Source organism: Citrus sinensis, chromosome 5, assembly GCF_022201045.2.
Source record: "Citrus sinensis cultivar Valencia sweet orange chromosome 5, DVS_A1.0, whole genome shotgun sequence".
In the NCBI taxonomy this organism is placed as follows: Eukaryota; Viridiplantae; Streptophyta; class Magnoliopsida; order Sapindales; family Rutaceae; genus Citrus; species Citrus sinensis.
The window spans coordinates 22,107,094-22,129,779 of record NC_068560.1 but is presented as its reverse complement, the minus strand read 5'-3'; the positions used below and the strand labels follow the sequence as shown (position 1 = coordinate 22,129,779).

The window sequence follows — 22,686 nt, the reverse complement described above, 5'->3', positions numbered from 1 at the left end:
ATTTTGTTTGCTACAACAAAATCCACTGCACTTAGGAAATTGCAATCTTCTACTTCATCGGGGTTTCTCATAGCCTCTAGGACATTAAATGTGACTTGCTAATCATTCACTCTCATGGTGAGCTCTCTTTTCTGCACATCTATCAGAGTCTTTCCAGTTGCTAGAAAAGGTCTTCCCAATACAATGGGTACCTTTTTATTAACTTCAAAGTCCAGTACAATGAAATCCACTGGAAAAATGAATTTGTCAACCTTCACCAATACATCCTCTATTTTTCCTTCAGGGTATGCATGAGATCTATCAGCTAATTGCAGAGTGACTGTTGTTGGTCTGCACTCCCCTACTCCCAACTGCTTAAATACAGATAATGGCATCAAATTAATATTAGCTCCCAAGTCACAAAGTGCTTTGCCAGCATACCTAGTTCCTATAGCGCAGGGTATTGTAAAACTCCCTGGATCTTTTACTTTTGTGAGAATTTTACTCTTGAGCATATGGCTGCTCTTCTGTGTTAAAGCAACAGTTTCAAACTCTCTCAGCTTTCTTTTTCATGCTAAGATATCTTTTAAAAATTTCACATAATTTGGCATTTGCTCCAAAACTTCCACAAAAGGTATATTTATGTGCAGTTGTTTCAGCCCTTCCAGGAATTTGCTAAACTGCTTGTCTTGTTATTGCTTCTGGAGCCTTTGTGGGAAAGGTGGTGGATGTCTAAACTGCTAGGTAGCTTCAGGAGATATCAAACTCTGTTTGTTTGGTTTGGTGCAGGTTGTGACTACTGGTGTTGCAATTTCTTTTTCAGCATGTTCTGGTTGAATTTCCTCTGTAGTTGCTGTAACTTGGCCCATGTAACCAGTGTCTTGAAGAGGAGGTTGTTGTAACATGCTTCCCTTTTGAGGTAATTTTTGTGCTGAATTGAATTCCATCCCATTTTTTGTTACATCAGCTGTGATATCAACATTCTTTCCAGACCTCAAATTAATTACTTTGCAGTGTTCTTTGCCCTCCCTCCTAGGGTCTTTTGTGTTGGTAGGTAGGCTTCCTTGAGTTCTGCTGCTTATTACTGTGGCTAGTTGTCCCATTTGGTTTTCCAGGTTTCTCAAGGATACAGCTTGACTCTGCATAATTGCTTCATTCTTTACAATGTACTCTTTAATCAGTGCTTCCAGTGAAGTGATTGGATCCTGACTGTTATGCTTTTGCCCTTGACTCTGCTGATGAAAACCAAGTGGTTGTGTGTTTTTATTTTGTCTATTTAATGCTGGAGCATTTCGATTCTGACTGCTCCATGCAAAATTTGGGTGTTGCTTCTAGCCAGGGTTGTAAGTATTTGAATATGGGTTGTTCTGAGGTTATCAACTGAAATTACCCACATAGTTTACTGAAGCTGGGTTTCCAGGACAATTATCAAAGTTATGCTCTTCACCACAGTATACACAAGAAAGTTCAGTAACTTGCTTTACTGTTGCTGGAGCAGATGTCAAGGCCTTTACTATGTTAGTTAATGAGGTCACTCATTAACTAACATTGCATTTTTTGCATTTTTTGCATTTTTTGCATTTTTTGCATTTCATCTTCAAGTTGATGGAAGGAAGTAATCTCATTCCGCAACTTTGCATTTTTTGTTGGTGGGAAATATTTCATTAGGAATTTATCAGCCAATTCATTCCATGTAGTGATGGAATCAGATGGTAACAAATTTAACCATACTCTTGCTTGATCTCTTAAGGAATAAGGAAAGAGTCTCAGCCTTAAAGCATCTTGTATTGCTCCAGCAATCTTGAAAGTATCACTTACTTCCAAGAACAATTTAAGATGGAGATGAGGATCTTCATCTGGCAATCCATTGAATTGACCAACTGTTTGCAACATTTGAAACATCACTGGCTTTAACTCAAAATTTGCAGCGTCTACTTCAGGTCTGATGATGTCAGGATGTACAACTTGAGGAGTTAGCACAGCATAATCTCTTATAGCTCTGTCTCTGTCATCAGCCATGTAAATAATATTGTTATTGCCTGGCTGTCTCCCGTTAACATGTTCATTCTGCTCTCCTTGAATGTTTACTGGGGCCCGTGAGGATTCAAATTTCCCGCATCCTGCAAATTATTCATGCTTGAATCAATTTCTGAATTCCTTTGTTCTCTTCGCAATCTCCTGACAGTCCTTTCAATCTCAGGATCGAATTAGAATACCACAGACCTGTCTTTGCGCATGCATGTACCGATCTCCTAATAAATAGAATAAATCAAATCAAATTTGACGCTATCAAGATTTACTTTACACTTTAAAAATAAACAATCAATCCCCGGCAACGACCCCAAACACTTATTGATTTATTTTTATAATCAATTACTACCAATGCCGATGTGCAAATATACTGATGCAGCGGAAGTTTAATGTTCAAAATATTCCGTTGATTCTAGAGAATACCGGAACAAAAGAACAATTAAATTCACGTTGATTCAAAAGAATACCGTGAATTTAGGGATTAAGACTCGTTGATTCCGCAGAATACCGAGAGTTAACTGTTCAAATACTCACAAAGAGATTTGAAAATTGAAATATTATTGAACTCAAAATTATGCCTTCAAAGGTTACAAGAGGAAGCTATTTATAGTAGTAGTAATTATCCTAATTCATGAAGTAAAAACAAAATCCTAAATTGAAAGGGAAACAAAATTCTAAATTAGAAAGGAATTTAAAAGTCTTAAACTTTAGTTAATAAGGAAACTAATCCTAGTATAATATGGATTCCTACTCTTCATCATATACACAACAAGTAATAAAGTGATGAGTATTCAAGATCGTCTCCACAGGGATTGATGTTACTCAAAATGCTAAAGCAATCACAATAGTGCAAATTAACTAAAACCGAAACAAACAATTGTTAAATAATTCTATCGTAATTAATAATTGCGAGAGATGGAAATAAAACAATACTGTAATGAAATAAACTAAGTTAACTGTGTCTAAGATTCAATTGAGAATATAGTAGTTGAATAATCAAACTCTCCTAATGGGGTGATTGGTGTTTACCAAATTAGCACCAGTTGTTACAATAAGTGCTGCAGCATTGGGCAGAATAAATCTGCATCCTCAGCTATCGCATGTTAGAAATCTCATACCTTTAAATCTACTAACAATGACCAGTTGCTCATATATTTATGGTACGTCATTATATCCTTTAATCTCTCTACCCTACAAGGTGAACACCTATGTCTAGAGTGTCACAAATCTTAACTTCAAGTATTGCCCTTATGGGATTCAAGATAACCTAATCCAGGAAACTCAATTTAAGAACAAGTAATACTCTAATAATGTCCGCTAAGACATGCCCCTTTGCTGCTCTTAACTGAAACTATTAAATGGGTGGTCAACCGAAATAACAGTTATACTCATAAAAACTACTAGAGTAAAATGCTACAGCATTACCATAACAACATATAAGAACAATCAAGAACCCATTGGATTATTTGTCACTCAACTACAAGTAAATTTAGTTCATAATCTGGATGACAAAAATAATCATAAATATATTGATCCCGGAATACATCAAAATAATTAAAGGAAGAAGATAAATATAAGTTGAGCACGGCGAAAATCAAAGCCAAGTAATTCTGCACGATTCTCCAATGTTTCCAAAACAAAACTCTTTAATTCTGATCTTCTTCTTCTTCGTTCCTTTGTGATTATTCTAGTGATAATTTCCTTGCCGCCTTTCTTTGTGGTATTGCCTCCCTTTTATATTGCAAATTAGGGTAAACACAAGCCTATGAGCGTGCATGCGTTAAATTAAGAAACATGTGCTGTCCCGCGCCCAAGTTTTCTCTCGCATTTACTTCTAGATTGCTACAGAACGGGTTGCTCTAACATCCGTAACAGCACTGCATTACTCCCTATTGTGCTTTTGTTCTTTTATGACTGGCTTATTTCCTCCTCTTGCTCATCTAATGCCTCAACATCCCCTCATGAATTAAGACTTTCCAAGAACCTACAATTATGCATATGTTTTTAGCACAAATTACTATAATTCAAGCAAAACTTATTAATACTCAACTAAAATGAATGTTTAAGCAAAATGTAATAAAAACACCTTATTTGTTCTCTAAAAGATCCTGATTCAAGTTTAGAATTGATGTAATAACTCTCATTTCCTAGAGTTATCACTCCCCTCGTTCATTTGACATCCATTGAAGAGCTAATACTTTCAAAGAATCACTTCTGCATCCCAATTTCACTTAAACCACTTTTCAATCACTCAAGACTCAAGAGCTTATGGGCTTACAACAATGAAATAAAAGCTGAAATAACTGAGTCACATTCTTTGACCGCCCCAAACTTCCAATTACAATCTCTCTTGTTGTCTTCCGGTTGTGGAGATGGTGTCACATTCCCCAAATTCCTTTACCATCAACATGACCTGGAGGATGTTCATCTCTCACATATAAAGATGAATGGAGAATTTCCAAATTGGTTGTTGGAAAACAACACAAAATTAGAAACTCTTTTTCTCATCAATGATTCTATTGGAGGACCTTTTTAATTGCCAATTCATCCACACAAGCGGTTAAGATTCTTGGGTGTCTCCAACAACAACTTCCAAGGCCATATTCCAGTAGAAATTAGAGATATTTTACCAAGTTTATTTTCTTTTAACATTTCCACGAATGCCTTGCATGGTAGCATTCCCTCTTCATTTGGTAAAATGAACTTCCTCAGAATTTTGGACTTATCCAGCAATCAATTGACTGGTGAAATCCCTGAGCGCTTGGCCATCGGTTGCGTTAACTTGGAGTTTCTAGCGTTATCAAACAACAACCTAAAAGGTCACATGTTCTGTAGAAATTTTAACCTGGCAAACTTAATATGGTTACAATTGGAGGACAATCACTTCATAAGAGAGATCCCACAAAGTTTATATAAATGCTCCTCACTAGAAGGATTGTACCTTAATAATAACAGTCTTTCGGGTAAGGTTCCACGATGGTTAGGCAGTCTCACAAGTTTACAACATATTACAATGCACAAGAATCATCTTAAAGGTTCTATTCCAATGGAGTTTTGTCAACTTTATTCTCTTCATATTTTGGACATTTTCAGACAACAATATATTTGGAAGTTTACCATCTTGTTTCCATCCTCTCTATATCAAAAAAGTTCATCTTTAAAAAAGTATGTTACATGGACAGCTAAAAAGAGGTACATTCTTTAATTGCTCTTCCCTTGTGACATGAGATCTTAGCTATAATCACTTGAATGGCAGCATTTCAGATTGGGTTGATGGGCTTTCTCAACTAAACCACCTTATCTTAGGTCACAATAATCTTGAAGGTGAAGTGCCAGTTCAATTGTGCGGATTGAACCAACTGCAATTGTTAGATCTTTCTAATAATAATCTTCACGGTCCTATTCCCCATTGCTTTGATAACACCACACTTCGTGAAAGTTACAACAATAGTTCTAGTCTTAAGCCATTTGAAGCATCTTTTGACGGTTGGCTAACCAAAGAACAAAAAATCCTTGAAAGTTTTGAATTCACAACAAAGAACATTGCGCACATTTACCAAGGAAAAGTGCTTAGCCTGGTAGCAGGACTTGATCTTTCTTGCAACAAGCTAATTGGTCATATTCCTCCTCAAATTGGAAATTTAACAAGGATTCAAACATTGAATCTATCACATAACAGCTTGATAGGATCGATCCCATCAACATTTTCAAACTTGGAGCAAATTGAAAGTTTGGCTCTTTCCTACAACAAATTGATTGGGAAAATCCCTCATCAACTTGTAGAGTTAAATGCATTGGCTGTTTTCAGTGTGGGATACAATAACTTATCGGATGAAATTCCAAAATGGAAAGCACAATTTGCAACCTTCAACGAGAGTAGCTATGAGGGAAATACTTTTCTTTGTGGATTTCCATTGCCCATTTGCAAATCACCAGCAACTATGTCATAGGCTTCAACTAGCAATGAAGGAGATGATAATTTAATTGACATCGACAGTTTCTTCATCACATTTACAACATCATACGTAATTGTGATATTCGCAATCGTTGTTGTTCTATATGTAAATCCTTATTGGCGATGTAGATGATTTTATCTTATTGAAATGTGGATAAGTTCTTGTTTTTATTCTGTTGTAGACAATCTTATTCCAAGAAGATTTTGTCATTGAAATTAACAAGTAGTTTAATTATAATCCTTTAATTACTAATCAAGTTTCCTTAGGAAATAAATTTATTTTTATTTTTTATTAAAATTGTACTAGTATTTAGCATTAAATAGCTTCCAACTTCCAAGCACTTCACATTTTTCTCTACACTTAAAAAGCTGATTGATCATGTTTTGCAAATTTGGATTTGGAGCAGGATGGATCCAAACCCATATTTGTCCATCATAGCTTATAGCTTCCCTATACTGTGCAGCATAGTTAAATAAGAGAACCATCTCCAATGTTAAAAGCAGCCACTCTATAACATTCATTTAGAAACTATATTTAGAGTAGTTTTATAATCATACACAAGAAATGAAACGCCTAGATGCACTTGATCCCCTATTTTACTCTGAAAAAGAACGATTATGGTGCTATCATCATCTTCTTTACTAGTAACATTAACACCAAATCCAGCGATGGACCCAAACATTTCATCAAGAAAGGTATATATCTAATAAAGTTAAAGCTTGACAAAAAATTCAGGAAGATTAATGCCTTGCCACAACAAGGGGCACAAAAACATCAAAGTAGAGATGAAGCAGTATTCTCAAAGCTAAAACTCTCAAATCCACCACTAGAATTTTATATATTAGTTTCATAATTTACAAATCAATGAAGATGAAGATTATGCTAATGAATTCAAATTATACCATACATTCTCTAGATGTGAACAAAAATTTCCAACTCAATACCACATATTTCATAATATTAAGATTGGAAAGTTTCATTAGTTAGAAGTTTCATTACCTTCAAGTGGAAGATGAAGACGAACATTATGCAAGTGATTCAGATTATATCATACATACTCCAAATGCAACTAGAAATTAAAAAGTTCATGCCCACATATTTCATAACATTATGATTGGAAAGTTTCACAAAGATAGAGAAATTCTAAATTCAATCTCTTGCATCAAGGTAGTTTGATTGATATGAGTTACTTTCTGATCAAGCTACTAATATAACATTCAATTCACGGAGAAAGTAAATTAAAACTGGGAAGAAATAATAGTAAAAATTTGTTGCTAAACATGATGTGTATTTTTTTTTTTTAGGCAATTTGGAAACACAGTTGTTACTACAAATATTCTCCTCAACTAGGAGATAAATACAAATATTAAAATGCATATGATCGCACATATTACTTGGAGCTTAGTAAGATTTCATTAAGAGAAGCAATCAAACCACTTATCAATTGTCGCAGTCGTTCTATAAACTAAAATAGCAATATAATACAAGAAAAAGAACATATAGATACTTGGCAAGAGTTTATTAAGAAGTCGCATCACATTTGGGTGAGGAGTTTGTTTCTGATATCCTTCTAGCTGGGGCTTTTTCTTGTCTTTCTATGTATGCCGAGGGAAACCAACCAACTTGGCCCTTGCATTCACCTTCCGACCATCCATAAGAGCCACCTTGAGAAGTTATAACTAAAAAGGTGAATTAAACAAAAGTTGACCGTTCAAAGACCTAAGGGGAAAACTAATTCTTTTACGTAGAAGGAGTGAATTAGTTGTGATTACTGAAATAACAACATTAACCATGGAAGCATAACAAGATATAAATTCACATATCTATAAGGGTAAACTGGGTGGTTTAGAACTGAGCTAGCAACCCTACTATATTCTGATTTGCACTTCAATATAAAAGGGAATATATGGTAGGAAGAAAGAAAACCAACCATCATATGTTAACTCATTGCTTTTCAATCAAAATTATAAGAACAAAATGCCATGTGCTTTGAACATCAAATTAGTATAAGCATTAGTTCTAAATTCCACATATCATAAGTTGTTAGAAGGATAAGTTAATAGCATAGTAGAAAAATCTCTGTGTTGTTATTTAGAGGGGAAAGTACCTGGCGAACCACAACATAATCATCAATTGAAAGACTTAGCTCCCCATTTGCTTGAGCGTCAAATGGATGTATAACCTATAAGATACTAGGATAAATAGAACTTAATCTTTAAAAAAGCATAACAAAAGCAGCAGCGTTCATTGTAACTACAATGATTATGGCCAACAAAGATATATTAGAAACAAAATTCCATTTTTAAATTATGGATCAGATTTTAAATCTGAAATTTTGACTGCTCTCCACAAAACATGGCCTATGCACAAGAAAGTCATAGATAATGGGGATTCCAAGTGACCGACATCTTTTAAGTGATGGATTTAACATGACAGCTTATGGTCAGTCAATTTCCTCTGCCTAATAATTTAAGTTTTCTCGGCCAGATTTATCATCAAATACATAGATTGCCCCCAAGTCACATCCATATAAACATAGTTTTTCTAGGTAAACCAAGTAAGGAGAATCATAATTCAGACATAATCATAAAAAGGCCCATCTAACTTAAGAGAAAATCTCAAAAAGAGAGATGTTGAGCTATCAGTCTTGTATCTATAAGCAATATCAAGACTTTACATCACCTGCTACGTCGTGAGTGGCTACACAACTTTTAGTGGTTTGCCTTTCTTTGGCATGCCTAACTCAGCTTTGATGTTGCTAAGATATTGATAGTAGAGACACATGATATTTCTAGCCCATGCATTCTATCTAGCTCATCCGACATCTATCGCTTTTTTAATTCATTGGTGTCTGCTAAACCTCATGCTTAAAAGTCCTGTTCTCCTAAATAAAGTTTCCTAAGAATGGCTTCCTCAGCACCACATTTGGACACTTTTAGAGTAATTTTATTTGGGGGAAAAGAATTTTCAAGGTGTTAACTAATAAATTTTAAAAAATAATTACAATTTGTCCTACGATCATATGACAATTTATCTAGGATGAAAGGATACAGACAAACATCTTCAACTTTTAAGACTAATCACTACTTCCGTAGATGTTGTGCAATAATACAAATACCTGCCCAGATGGTAGTGATAGTAGAAAAAAAATTTTATTACTCCAAAATTAAAATATGAATGCAATATGTTAAGAAAAAGACTGTGCAACATCAAATTAATTGATAAGTTTGTAATTCAGTAAATTAACAACTTTCATGGTAAAATACAACAAAATTCCTTTTTTTTTAAAAAAAAAAATCTTAAAAGACAGCATTCAATTTTGTGCGCATCTTATTTCTTAAGATTTTCCAGAAGGAGGGCAATTGAGGGACTTTCACCTATGCAAGAGAGCAGGAGCCTTACTTTTGCTATAAAGTAGACGTCATTCTGATTAATATGCGTTTGCAAATCAGCTCCATTTGAATCAGTACTCTGATAGACACATGAGGCATGTACATCCATTTCGAAAGTCACATGTTGCGAGGAGGACTCATTTGATTGCTCCTATAGGATCATCTAATTCAAGTAGCAAGGGTTGGAAGGGACTAAAAAGTCACAATTATTCTTTTGCATAAGTGAGACGAAAATAGCAAGAAGAGAACGCTCCAAGGAATAGATAGATGCGGACAAGCAAGTTAAAATGCATAGTCCCAAACCTCCGCATACAACTTCTCTAAAATATCAATAACGTGTTGATGATATGTTTTCTCAGCATCTACCTATGCAAATAAAGGTTGTAAGACTTCCCCATGCATCCTTCAGTCTCATGGATTTGATTTTACTACAGATGCAAATGTCTTTATCCAAAATGCTTGGAGTCAATTGAGAGAACTCACGGCCAATAACTTGTCCCACGCCAGTCTTCGCTAGTGATGTAAGAAGTACAAGGTCTCTTCAACATTTGAACCAATAAAACTATCAAGTCATGGATGTCACTAGCAATGATTTTAATATAAAACATTAAATATTTCAGAGTTGTAACTTTAAAATGGATTCTTTTATTCAATATCTTAGAACTAAATTTCCTTATGAGAAGATAATAGTTTCCGTAGTAATTTACATATAATTTTCTATATTTGAATTATTTTCTAGTTAGGGATGAACTAACCTGATCATGAAGAATCCCAAGCAAAGTTTCCCTCTCATTTTCCATCAAATCATGTGAAGTGCCAAATTGAAGAGCAGCTCTTGCAACGCAAGAATTGTCACTTTGATTCTCCGCTCCATACTTGCAACAATCTTCGGCCAACTTTCTCGCTACAATATTTGAATACAAAAATATTGTACACAAGAACTAGTCAAGAAAATAAAAAAAAAATCAAATATTATAACAAGAGCAAGAGCAAACAAACAACATATTTCCATTTGTTTCAAGCTTACTGCAACAAACCCTTCAACGCCACGGACAATATTCCTCTGAAAATGCTGCGCTACAGAGCATATATTCCAAATTATTGTTCAGATAAAACCATACAAACCATCATAATTGTTCAACATACATTAAGCTCCGTTGGTAAATACTTGCAACTTCAGTCTAGAAAATACAGTTGTTTGTACCATATTTGACAAAATTATTATTTAAAAATCATATCTAATTACCAAAAGCCACAATAAATCAATATCAAACAGAGTCTTATTATTAGCTAAAGGAGGATGGTGCCTTAGCTGCCCTGGTGGAATTGTATAGATTTTGAAGTTGTTGGTGACACTCAATGTCAGCTTTATCAACCGCAACATTTTCAATGCCAAGATGGAGCAGATGCTTCAATACTGCCTGTACAAACCATAAAAAACTAATGAAAAATAAATAAAATCGAGAAATTTCACTAATTAAAAGTCTAAATAATTTAAAAACAAAAAAAAGAAAAGAAACGGACTTGCTGCTGCTTGGCGACTTGTTCTCGGAGCTTGATTGCCTGTTTCTTGATAGCTTCCATACTGTTTCTTTCAAAAAGCGACGACGGCTCAGCTCGTGGAAGTTGGGAAAGAAAAAAAGTGTGATGGAGAAAAATAAAAAGGCATGAATAATTGTTGACAAAAAGCAAAAATCAAGGAAAGCCAGCTCTTTCCAGAAAATAAAAAAGAAAAAAGAAAATTATAAGTTTGAAAGGAGAAGATGATAGTGGAAGTTTGCGGTGTGGCTGCCAGCTACTTGGATTGTATTGTCGGGTAAGGTAATAGTAGAAAATTATAAGTTTGAACAGGGCATGTTAGACTTTTGTTGAATTGTATGTTGTTTTATTCGTCTCATACTTTACGCTTGCATCAGCTTAAATCACTTCTTAAACGCTTGCTTTAACTCCACCGCTTCATACTAGTCTATATATGTAACGGTTATGCGGTTGTAGTTCACGGCTGAGTCCACGTGTTTGCTTGACGTGGTAGTTACGTTATGACGTTACGAGTCTGTTAAACATTCGGTGATAAGATTATTATCGGTTATTTCAAAGGGACAAATAAGATTAGTTACAACACACCCACTAGTTGTATCAAATTCGAGTAAGATGGAATAAAATAAAAATGACTTTTATTTTTAGTGGTTGAATATATTATGTATTCTCCTTTTTCACTCTTGTAATTGTTCCTCAAATGTCAGTCACACCCACATATCATAGACACAAGAATGAAATCTAAGATCACTTGTTTAGTTAATGATTCACTGATGAAAAAAATTTACCGTTTTGACTTGAGGATCCACGTTTTGAAGTACCAACTAATGTTCATCAAGAACAAAGTATGGTCTGCGAGTAGAAAAATTAATTTTGGAGAAATTATTTTTGTTAATAGAAGAATTTATCAATGAATGATTAAAATTATTAATAAAAATGTCATACACACCCAAGTATCATCGATACAATTGACTTTGAGAATCCATGTCTTGAACTGCCTCCTAATGTTCATCAAGAACAGAGTACGGCTAGTGAGCAGAAATTTTTTTATTTTGGCTTGGAACAAAAAGAAATTAAATTGAAGGAGAATCTGCTACTTTATCATTAAGAAAGGCATACGGGGCATACCATGGTACCATACAATACAAAAAGTCTTCTTTCTCTGGCTTTTAAAACTCTGAAGGGGGCAATATTCCCAAATACCCCCTTGAAAATTCTGATTACGACATTATTCATCACTTGATGCAATCAAAGTAGTGACAAAGTTAGAATCAATTTAAAAAGAGACCTACGTCATTTCCTTTAAAAAGAGACTTAAGCCCAATTACTTAAAATCAATTTTCTAAGGAAAGTGCCTACGGGCGGATTATAATAAAGAGACCTACGTCAAATTACTTAGAATTAATCTTCTAAGGAAACCATATATGGCTGAATTATGATAAAAAGATATAGGTCCTTTCTTTCAAAGAATGATCTAGGTCCAATCACTTAGAATTAGTATTCTATAAAAAGTGCCCACATGCGAATTATAATAAAAAGACCTAGGTCCATTCTTGTAAAAAATGACCTAGGTCCAATTCTTAGAAAAATCATTCTAAAGAGAATGCTTACGGGCTAAGTTCTACGAAACTGCCCACGAGTAAATTATGATAAAAGGGCCTAGGTCCTTTCTTTTAAAGGATGACCTAGGTCCAATTACTTCAAATTAATTTTTGAAGGAAACTGTCCACAAGCGAATTATAATAATAGACCTGAGGGAAAATATTCTAAGTGAAACATTAAAAGGCAAATGATTGTCTGAAACACCTAATGACATGTTTTAGATAAAAACGTCCGAGAGTTAGTGTTGACGAGAAACACCTTAAAGCCAATGTCAAAAAGCTTAGGGGCAACTATTGACTAAATCTTCCAAGGGCGGATGTTGACTACAGCTTTGGTTGATCTCAACCAAAATGCCTAAGGGTAAGTATATATGAGAATTGACTGGGATCGCTATCTACAAAAATGTTTACCATTGAAGCAATTCAGTTTCAAAGATGACCTTTCAGGAAAAGATTTGGCATTGCTTCTTAGATCGATGAGCACTCGAAGAGCTTCAACAGTAGCTCGCCAAAGAATTGTCAGAAAATTCTCACATACTATTTAGAAAAAGTCAAGTATCTCTTTTTAAATGATACTTTTACTAACTCCTTATTTTTATACTTTTCAATAATTGTTAAATTAAGATAGATTGTAGAGAGCTACAAATCATTAAATGAAGTATGTGAGATTGGTTGTAGACTAATTTTAATAGGATAGGTGCCTTAGAGAAATTTCAAGCCTTAAAATTTAATTTGTAATAAGAAAAGCCAAAGAAAAGCCTAAAAAAAAGTACAAAAAAAGTCTCACTTCTCAAAATTGAAAAGTAAGACTTCGGGGGCCTCTGTTAGCCCAAATTATGAAAGGTCCAAAACCCACAAAAAATATAGGCCCAATAAAATTATTTTATATAAAATAACCCATGTGTGTTCTCTATAAGAATGGCCAAGGTATTTACAATTCTAACTAAAGTGTCTAAATGCAAGACACGACAAAAAGCCAAAAGCGTGATTTATCATAGAAAAACCTAAGTCTTAAAGAATGATCTACGTTCATTGCTTACAAAGAATGACCTAAGTCCATTCCTTACGAGTCTTCACAAAGTGCCAAAGGCATGATTCAACAAAGAAGGACCTAGGTCTATTTTTTACAAAGAACGACCTAGGTCCATTCCTCACAAAAAATGACCTAGGTCCGTTCATGATCTAGACACTTCAAAAATATTTCTAAGAGCACATGAGCTACTCGGAGTGCACCTACGGGCAAATATACATTCTACAGAATGAGCCTACGGGCAAATACACATTCTACGAAATGGGCGTACGGGCAAATGCACATTCTACGGAATGGGTCTACAGGCAAACACACATTCTATGCAATAGGCCTATGGACAAATACACATTCTACGGATGGCGGCTACGGGCAGATTGCGCCTACGAAGAAATATACATTCTACAATATGTGCATACGGGCAAATATATGCATTTTATGGAATGTGCCAACGGGCCAACAAACATTCCACGGAGTGAGCCTACTGCTGTGCAAATTTTAATGTACTCGCAAACGCACGAATCTATTGTAGTATAGACTAATGGTGACGAGTGTCGATCCCACGAGGAGGTGGATTTTAATTGTGTGTAGAATTAATTTTGTAAATGGGTGATTGGATTTGTGGTGGAAATGATTTGGAATATGCTAAAATTTAAATTAAAATGGCGAGAATAAATTCTAAAATTGGAATTGAAATGGCGAGAATAAATTGAAGAGAATTCTATTGAAATGACGTACTTGGGTATCTGAATCCGTATCAACATGTACCATGGGCTAAATATTCCTTATTAATATCAATTAAATCATAAGGGGGAAATCCACACCTCATAAACCACACTCTAATCAATATGGTGCTAAGGGCTTATCGTGCCAAATAATAATAACCTTGTACTACGGAGCCGGTGAAACCAATGCGGTACTAGACAAGATTAGTATTATTTGTCGACGAGAAGTCAAAACATCCACAAAAATTAGATGGGAAGAGAAAGTAAATTTACCAAATTAAGCCCATGACACATGTTGAGACTTCACCTTCAACCCAAGCTTGAAAGAAAACTAGCCACTCATAATTGAACTAGGGGCAAAATGGGAATTATTAAAATATGTAGAAAATACAAAATGGAGAAGGAATTACAAAAAATGGATCCCAAAAATGGATTCAGAGCTATCCAATTAGGGGGGAGAGGCCCCCTTTTTATAGATACATGAAGTAAATCATGGCTATCGGATTAAAAACAGTTTGGACGCTCAGGATTGCGCCACGTCATCAGTCAACAGTACGCGGTTTGACCACGTGGATGAACAGTAACACGGTTTGACCTGGGTTGAACAGTGACGCGGTTTGGTTGAAAATAATCCTGTGTGATGCATGTACCGTACGCGAGATTTTTTCGTCTACTGATATGCTGCCACGTCACCATCAACAGTACATAAGAATTTTAGCCCAACAGGATCGTGACACCTCATCAGTCAATGCCACGTCATCAATCCGTCTATGTGAACAGTATTATGAACAGTAACGTAAACAGTACCGTACACGTGAATAATACCGTACATGTGAATAGTGCCATTTTTTCTTTTATGCTCCTCCTAAGGTTTTCGACCGTCCTAAGTTCAAAAGTGATATTCGTTTTGCCGTCTGATCTCTCGTTTATTGTGAAATAACCATGATGCCCCTAAAATACATAAAATACTTAATTAAAATCAAACACACATAATTAAATTGCAAGAAGCTTAAATACATAAAAGTAAGGATTGTTAGTAAAACTTGAAATGTAAAATGATGATTTTCTCCTTTATAAATATACATTTTCTAACACTCAACACCTACTGGCTAACAAACATTTTGCGGAATGTGCTTATGGGCAAAATGTTGCAAAATCAATCCTCTTTGTAAGAAACCAATATAAGTGCCGAATTTAAGCTAAAGTCCATTAAAGGTTAATAGCCCAAAAACATGACAAATGTCCAAAGATTATTTATCATGAGCAAGTATTGACACATATGAATATATGTCGCCATGCATGGACTTTGGCTGACACTTGTCACAAGAAAAGTGCCACATAATCTCTCCAATTGACTCTAAGTTGTCTATATAAAGGCCAAGACCGGCATTTGAAAGTAAGAGGAAAAAAGGCATAAAATGCGAGCAAAACTCTGCCCATCTTGCTCTAGATTCTCTCTCTTTAAAACTTGAGTAAAAAGAACTAACTTGAGTGTCGGAGGGTTATTGCCGGCATGTCGGCACCCTTTGATAATTGTTTCTTTTTACAAAATAATTAACCACAAGGAGACATATGATTTGAGACACTCGCCTCAAGGAAAAAAATATGCCACAGAACTCGATTTAGAAGAATGTCCGAAACACAAATCAATCATTGTACATTGAGAAAAAATTTGAATCAACACCATCCAAGGTAGAATTGTGAAAAATTAAAGCAAAATGAGAATTTATGGAAAGGAAGGAAGAAAGTTAAGGGCATGAAAGAACTATAGTTGAAATTGATAATCATGTTTCTATTTTGTTAACTAATCAAATGGAAAATTGAACTGTAAACAAACATTAAAACTCGTAGACTCTGCTAGCTGCCCTAGATTCATCCTTCTAAGAATTTCTAGCTGTATTGAGTCCACCGAAATTTCCACAAAATAAAAAAATAAAAACTGAATTTCCACAAAATGCATATGCATGGAACTTAAATTTTGGCCCTATGAACCAAAAAGTAAATGAAAGAAAAGTATAAAATTAAAAAAAAGATAATCTTTCTAAAATGTGTGGAAGGTGATGCATAATTTACTAAAACTAAGTACCCTAGATATGAAGACAAATCTTCTAATTTCATAAAACATAATTGGAAAAAAATTAAATAATAGAAACCTACAGAAATTAACCCCTAGAATAATGACTTTTTATAGAAGAATTTATGTTTTTTAAAATATGTTATCAAAGTGTCTTTGATTGAATATCAATTGCTTAGTGTGGTTAGGATTTTGTGAACATCACTAAAAAGTGAAAACTATGAATGATAGAGGTGATGTTTGCAATATGAACAAATAACGAACTGATTCAAATTCAATTGATGATCATATTTATATATGGGAAATTATCCACCATCCACCCGTTTTTCACTGCTTTTCAAAAATACACAACTCTTTTTTTTTTTTGCTGGAATCCACCTGAAATTACATTTCTTTTCACTTTTCCACTTCCGTTTGGAGACCGTTATAACTTTGCTAACATTATAAGGGTAAATCATCATTTTACAACGACACAGTGGTGGATAGGTGTAAAACAATACAACTTCGAGTGGAGGTCAGCAAAAAAAAAATTAAGAATTGTGTATTTCTGAAAAAATACGAAAAAACAAGTGGTCGATGGATAAATTATCTTTTACATTTGAGGGTAAAAAAGTCATTTAACAATATTCCCTTAATTTCCTTAACGGATTCCAAACGGAAGTGGAAAAGTGAAAAGAAATGTAACTTCAGGTGGATTCCAGCAAAAAAAAAAAAAAATTGTGTATTTTTGAAAAAGTTGAAAAAACGGATAGACGGTGGATAATTTCCTTTTATATATTATTGATTATTTATGAATTTTCGGACTTGTTATGACATATTACTATGTGATTTTGAAACTTGCAAACGTGGCAAATATTGAAAGGAATTATAACTTGAAAGCATGACTCATGGAGTATGTCATGAATCATGTGTACAAAAAAGGTAGAACTGTGGAAATTTATTACAGGACGATAAGTATGGTAAGAAAGGAAGAAAATTGAAAGACTTGGGCCTGGCCTTGGTGTATAAATTATTAGATGTGTTTTTTATGAGTGTAACTTTAATTTATCCACACTTAGAATGATAATTTTCACTTTACTTTTTAAAAGTATGAAAATTTCAATTTATCCTCAAATGACGTTATTTTTCCATTAGTTTTTAACAATCTAAAGTATAAAATGATATTTGCATACTTTTTACTTAACAGTCAACTAACTGATAAAAGTCAAAACTTTTTTTTTTCCTTGTTTCACTACTCTCTCAATGAAACAAGTTCACTTGTTTAAGCAATGAAGAATATGGCTAGAAAGACTGTTATCAGCATGATTTATCAATAGCAATTGGTTCAATCGGCACAACTGAGCAGATACTTCATCTTTAAGATTATTGTGGGTCAGTATGAAGTGGCTTGCTTGAGAAAGCCTATCAACCCAACTTGAAATGATCTCATTCAAGTGGCTATAGCTAAGATATGATGTCCCTAAGGAAGAGTAATTAAAAAATGTACCTTCTTTTACCTGCCTATAGGCATATATTTTTATGTAAACAAGATAATAAACTCTTAAATACATTATTGTTTGAAATGTCCAAAATTTGAAGAGAATCAAGCTGATAAAACTCCATTGAAATAAGACCTTCAAGAATGTGTTTCTTGAGCATTATAAAATGTTGTAATGTTGAAAGATTATCCAACCATTGTGAAATCCTACCAAGAGATTATTATCACTAAGATACAATCTTTCTAGTGAGGAGCAATGAGACAAATTTTTTGGAATCTCTCGTACAAAGTGATTACCATCTAATGACAATATTGAATGAAAATAAAATTTTTTATTGGGAGTTTAACCTTAAATTTAGAAAATGAATTTTAACTTTCTTCAATTATTAAACAGATTACAGACATTTGAGGAATTTGAAAACACTTCATCTATAGAAAGTTAAAATTAGAGATTGAAGATAGGTGCTACAGCTAATGCGATCATTAATTCCCCTACCTCAACACACTTTATCTTGGGTCTAATGCATTGACCACTGCTCAAGGTAAATAAAACCTACACATGACATGTGTGGTAAAATAAATAATTAAATACATAAACTGTCAACCAAATTTTCACATAAGCCTTATAGTGAGAGTTTCTTGAAAAAATAAAAATATTAAACAATTTCGGCTGAGCCTGCTTGTGGTTTAGATAAAACGAGGGGCTGGCTTCAAATATTTGAATAGACACCTCCACCGTACCTCAAACAAAACCGTCATTATTTGTGCCATGAAACATGTTTCGGCCGTCAAAGTCATGAGTATTATATTTGAATAGAAGAATTTATGATGTCCCATTAGCATTATTATTGAAGTGGGGTGGGTCAAATGTCAATTGCTTGAAGAATTTATTTATTATTATTAGTATTGAAGTGTGGTGGGTAACAGGTCAATCAATTCTTGGAGGTAAATTGTGGAAAATTAAAGCAAAATGAGAAATTTGGAAAGAAAGGAAGAAAGTTAAGGCATGAAAGACATACAGTTGAAATTGATAATCATGTTTCTATTTTGATAACTAATCAAAGGGAAAGCTGAACTGTAAACAAACATTGAAACGTGTGGACTCCGTTAGCTGCCTTACAAGTCTACAACAATAATTGAGTATTTTGATTCATCCTTCTACGAATTTCTAGCCATATTGACTCCACCGAAATTTCCACAAAAAAAAAAACTGAATTTCCACAAATTGAAAAACGCATGGAACTTAATTTTTGGTCATGTGAACCAAAATGCAAATTAAAGAAAAAGTATAAAATTAAAAAAGATAAGATTTCTAAAATGTGTGGAAGCTTATTCATGATTCGCTGAAACTATTTGCCCCAAATATGAAGGCAAATCTATCTAATTTCATCAAAAATAGTTGGAAAAAATTAACTAATAGAAACCTATGGAAATTAACCCCCAGAATAATGACTTTTTATAGAAGAATTTATGTTTTTTAAAATATGTTATCAAAGTGTTATTGATCATATCTCAATTGCATAGTATGGTTAGGATTTTGTGAACATCACTAAAAAGTGAAAACTATGAATGATAGGGGTGATGCTTGCAATACGAATAAATAATGAACTGATTCAATAGATGATTACATTTATATATTATTGATTATTTATAAATTTTCGGGTTATGATGTATTGCTGTGTGATTTTGAGACTTGAAGCCGTGGCAAAGATTGAAAGGAATTATAACTTGAAAGCATGACTCAAGGGGTATGTCATGATTCACGTGCACATAAAAGGTAGAATTGGGGAAGTTTATAACCCAACGACAAATATGGAAAGAAAGGAAGAAAATTAAAAGACTTGGGGCCCGGCCTCGGTTTATAAATTACTAGAAAATAGAACCGCATTTCACGCGGCTTTAAAAAAATAATTTAGTATTATCATTTTTTCTTACTTTACACTTGATGAAACTGATAAAAAATATGAATTGATTTTTTTTAAAGATGAGTCAGCCTTATAAAATTAATGTTATTTATTAAAGTTAATTATTTGTTTGTTAACTTTAAATATATATATTAATGTGTATAGTAAGTGTACAAACCTTATACCTTTTGTAGTTGTTGATAAGTTCCAAATTATATTCAACTTGCTAATCTTTTAGAACTTTTATATGTCTTTTTTTCCAACCAGCTCCAACAATCTCAATATCACCCACACCACATAAACTTCCGACAACATCTGTAATATTATGGGAAAATAACATAAATATGTTAAAACATAAGGATCAATAATTTCTAATATACACTTAAAGATTAACAAACATTAATAATTAAAAAAATACCTCAGAGGATTGTGTTGTCATTCACACGTATATCAACCAATAAAAATTAGAAATGTTGAATGCAGTAGAAGTATCCAATGCGGTCGTCGGAAACCGGGTGGTTTAAATAAAAAAAAAACTATTAGCCAACAACACAAATAAAGAAGCAACGCAAGATAAAGAATAAAATGAGAGAATATATTTTAGAGTGATTTTATTCATTCCAATTGTGTATACAAAACAAAAAGATGAGCTCTCCTTTTGTAGTTACATAATCACTCCATGAAATTAATGAAAAATTATGGATCATAATTCCTTGTGAGATTGTGGGAGTTACAGAGAAGCTAAAGGTTGCTAATGAGAGATAGTGGAGAGACTAAGAGATATATGTTATGAACATCCACATTTATTTTAATAAATTTATAACACTCCCCATTGGATGTTCATTATAAAGAATATGCCTCATTAAAACATTTACATAATTGTAATAACAATCAAATTAATTATGAGAAGATGAAAAGCCAAATTTGAAAGAAAAATTCTCTATTTATTAGATAATAGAAAATATACAAAGATGAGAAATGGTGATGTCACATCACCTCTTATAGTCCCAGCTTTATATATATACTAGGAAATAAAACCGCGCTTCGCGCGGCTTTAGAAAATGAATTTAGTATTATCAATTTTTCTTTCTTTATACTCAATAAAACTGATAAAAAATATAAATTGATTTTTTTTAAAATGAGGTAGCCTTATAAAACTAATGTTATTTATGAAAGTTAACTATTTTTTTGTTAACTTTAAATATATATATTAACGTGTATAGTCTAGGTGTACAGACCTTATACCTTTTGTAGTTGATAAGTTCCAAATTAAATTTTGTAATTGAGGATCCTTAGCAATGCGTTGAATTATAAAAGAAATAAGTAAAATACATGTAAAGACTTCTGTAAGTTATTTTGCATCGTTTGTAGCTGCGTAGGTGAGCAGTTGTTTATATCAAGCTTGCAGCTATGGCAAGTTCCAATGGGGATCAGCAACACCTAGTGCCAAAATGTTCTTTATCTGTATATAAACCATGTCTCCATGGATTAGAGAGAATGAAAGGAGAAATAGTTGATGTAAAAAGGAATGCTTCTTCACGTACTATGTTCTTTGGCGATTAAATTCTCCATAATAGCTTGGAAAACTCAACCAAACTACCATTTTGCTGTCTCGATAGTTCCTTTGATTTATTCATTTGTCTACTGAATAATTAAAACACATAATAAAAATCATTATTATAGGGTGAAGTAAGAGCTTGCAATGTATAAATTAAATTTTAAAATATAATCTAAAAATGTGATACCTTGATTTTGTGAGCTAATGTGTGAATATTTTGAAATACTTCTTTGTAGACAATGTTTTTTTATGAAGGTTCGGTCTTCTACCTCTTGATCAGCATTTAGTATGGTCAATCATTCTCTTGTGGTAACTCGAGATACGGCGACATATAATTGACCATGTGTGAATACTTGCTTAGGGAGATACAAGCCAACATGTTTAAGAGATTGTCCTTGGCTTTTGTTGATCGTCATGGCAAAACATGGTGCCAAAGGAAGTTGTCGTCTGTTAAGCTTGAATGGCCATCTTGATTCATTAGGAGACATAACAATTCTTGGAATTGTGACATTTTGTCCAATATTTGTTCCAGAAATGATGTCACCTCTAATGGACCATTTACTAAGACGAGTTACAATCAATCTTGTGCCGTTACATAGGCCTTCTATTTGATTTAGATTTCTGAGAAGCATTACGGGATCACCTTCCTTAAGTCGTATGTCATGATTAGGGATGCCATTGAATTTCAAACTATTCAAAAATTCAGTTGGATACAGAACATCTTCATCATTTGTGTTTGCGCTTGCTTTGCATATACTGTCTGAGCTAAAATAGGTTCTCCCTTGACCAGGTATTATATTCATAATCATCTCGTTCAATTCATGCACCATTTCATTTTTTGGCGTTAATATTGCTCTTTCTTTCAAATATGTTGGATCACTGTAGTTACGTAGAATTGATGGGTAGATAGTGTCGACTATTGATTTCATTAGATTTTTTTATGGTTTCTTACAGATATCAGAAGGTAGTTTAACTAACTCTCTATCAATGTCATCATATAATGAACCATCTCCAATCTGTAACAACCATTTGTCAAAAGAAGCTATTTTAGCAGCCTCAGAGCCACTCATGCTTCCATTATAGAGCCTCATATTTTGTTTGAGCTCATAAATTTTGAAAAATGGCCATAAGTAAGATGAGTTAAGTGAAGCGTCAACAATGTCTGCTCTTGTCCCCTTTGGCACAACTGGCAATATTTGACGGAAATCACCACCACATACTATTGTAAGTCCTCAAAAAGGTTTGATAGAAGTATTTTCATACCTTGTTCTTAGAATATCTCTCAAGGTCTTATCCAAAGCTTCAAAGCAGAACTTATGTGCCATAGGCGCTTCATCCCAAATGATCAAAGAAGTTTTCATAAGAAGTCCAGCTAATAAGGTGCCTTGTCGGATTTCACAAGTGCACTCTGCTATCACATCCAAAG

General features: G+C 33.7%; 2 protein-coding genes across 9 annotated transcripts in view; one reads left to right on the top strand and one right to left on the bottom strand.

The window, feature by feature from the left end:
* The window catches only part of LOC102628997 (SH3 domain-containing protein 1-like), a 164,098-nt gene that overhangs the window by 56,506 nt on the left and 84,906 nt on the right, over positions 1 to 22,686 (top strand). The gene's annotated exons all lie outside the window — the stretch shown is intronic.
* On the bottom strand, positions 7,218 to 11,367 carry LOC127902614 (SH3 domain-containing protein 1-like). Of its 8 annotated transcripts, none has more exons than XR_008055038.1 (8): positions 10,883 to 11,367; positions 10,666 to 10,779; positions 10,386 to 10,430; positions 10,114 to 10,299; positions 9,725 to 9,866; positions 9,369 to 9,521; positions 8,074 to 8,148; positions 7,220 to 7,645 (listed from the first exon to the last, which is right to left on the bottom strand). XR_008055038.1 is itself a non-coding variant. In XM_052442270.1 (6 exons), the coding sequence occupies exons 1-6, from the start codon at positions 10,940 to 10,942 to the stop codon at positions 7,640 to 7,642; spliced, it is 486 nt and encodes a 161-aa protein (XP_052298230.1). In that variant the 5' UTR covers positions 10,943 to 11,358; the 3' UTR covers positions 7,222 to 7,639. The 8 variants fall into 8 exon arrangements, 4 of the variants coding, with proteins under 4 accessions (XP_052298230.1, XP_052298229.1, XP_052298232.1 ...); XR_008055039.1 differs by having other exon boundaries at positions 7,556 to 7,630; XR_008055037.1 differs by having other exon boundaries at positions 7,218 to 8,148.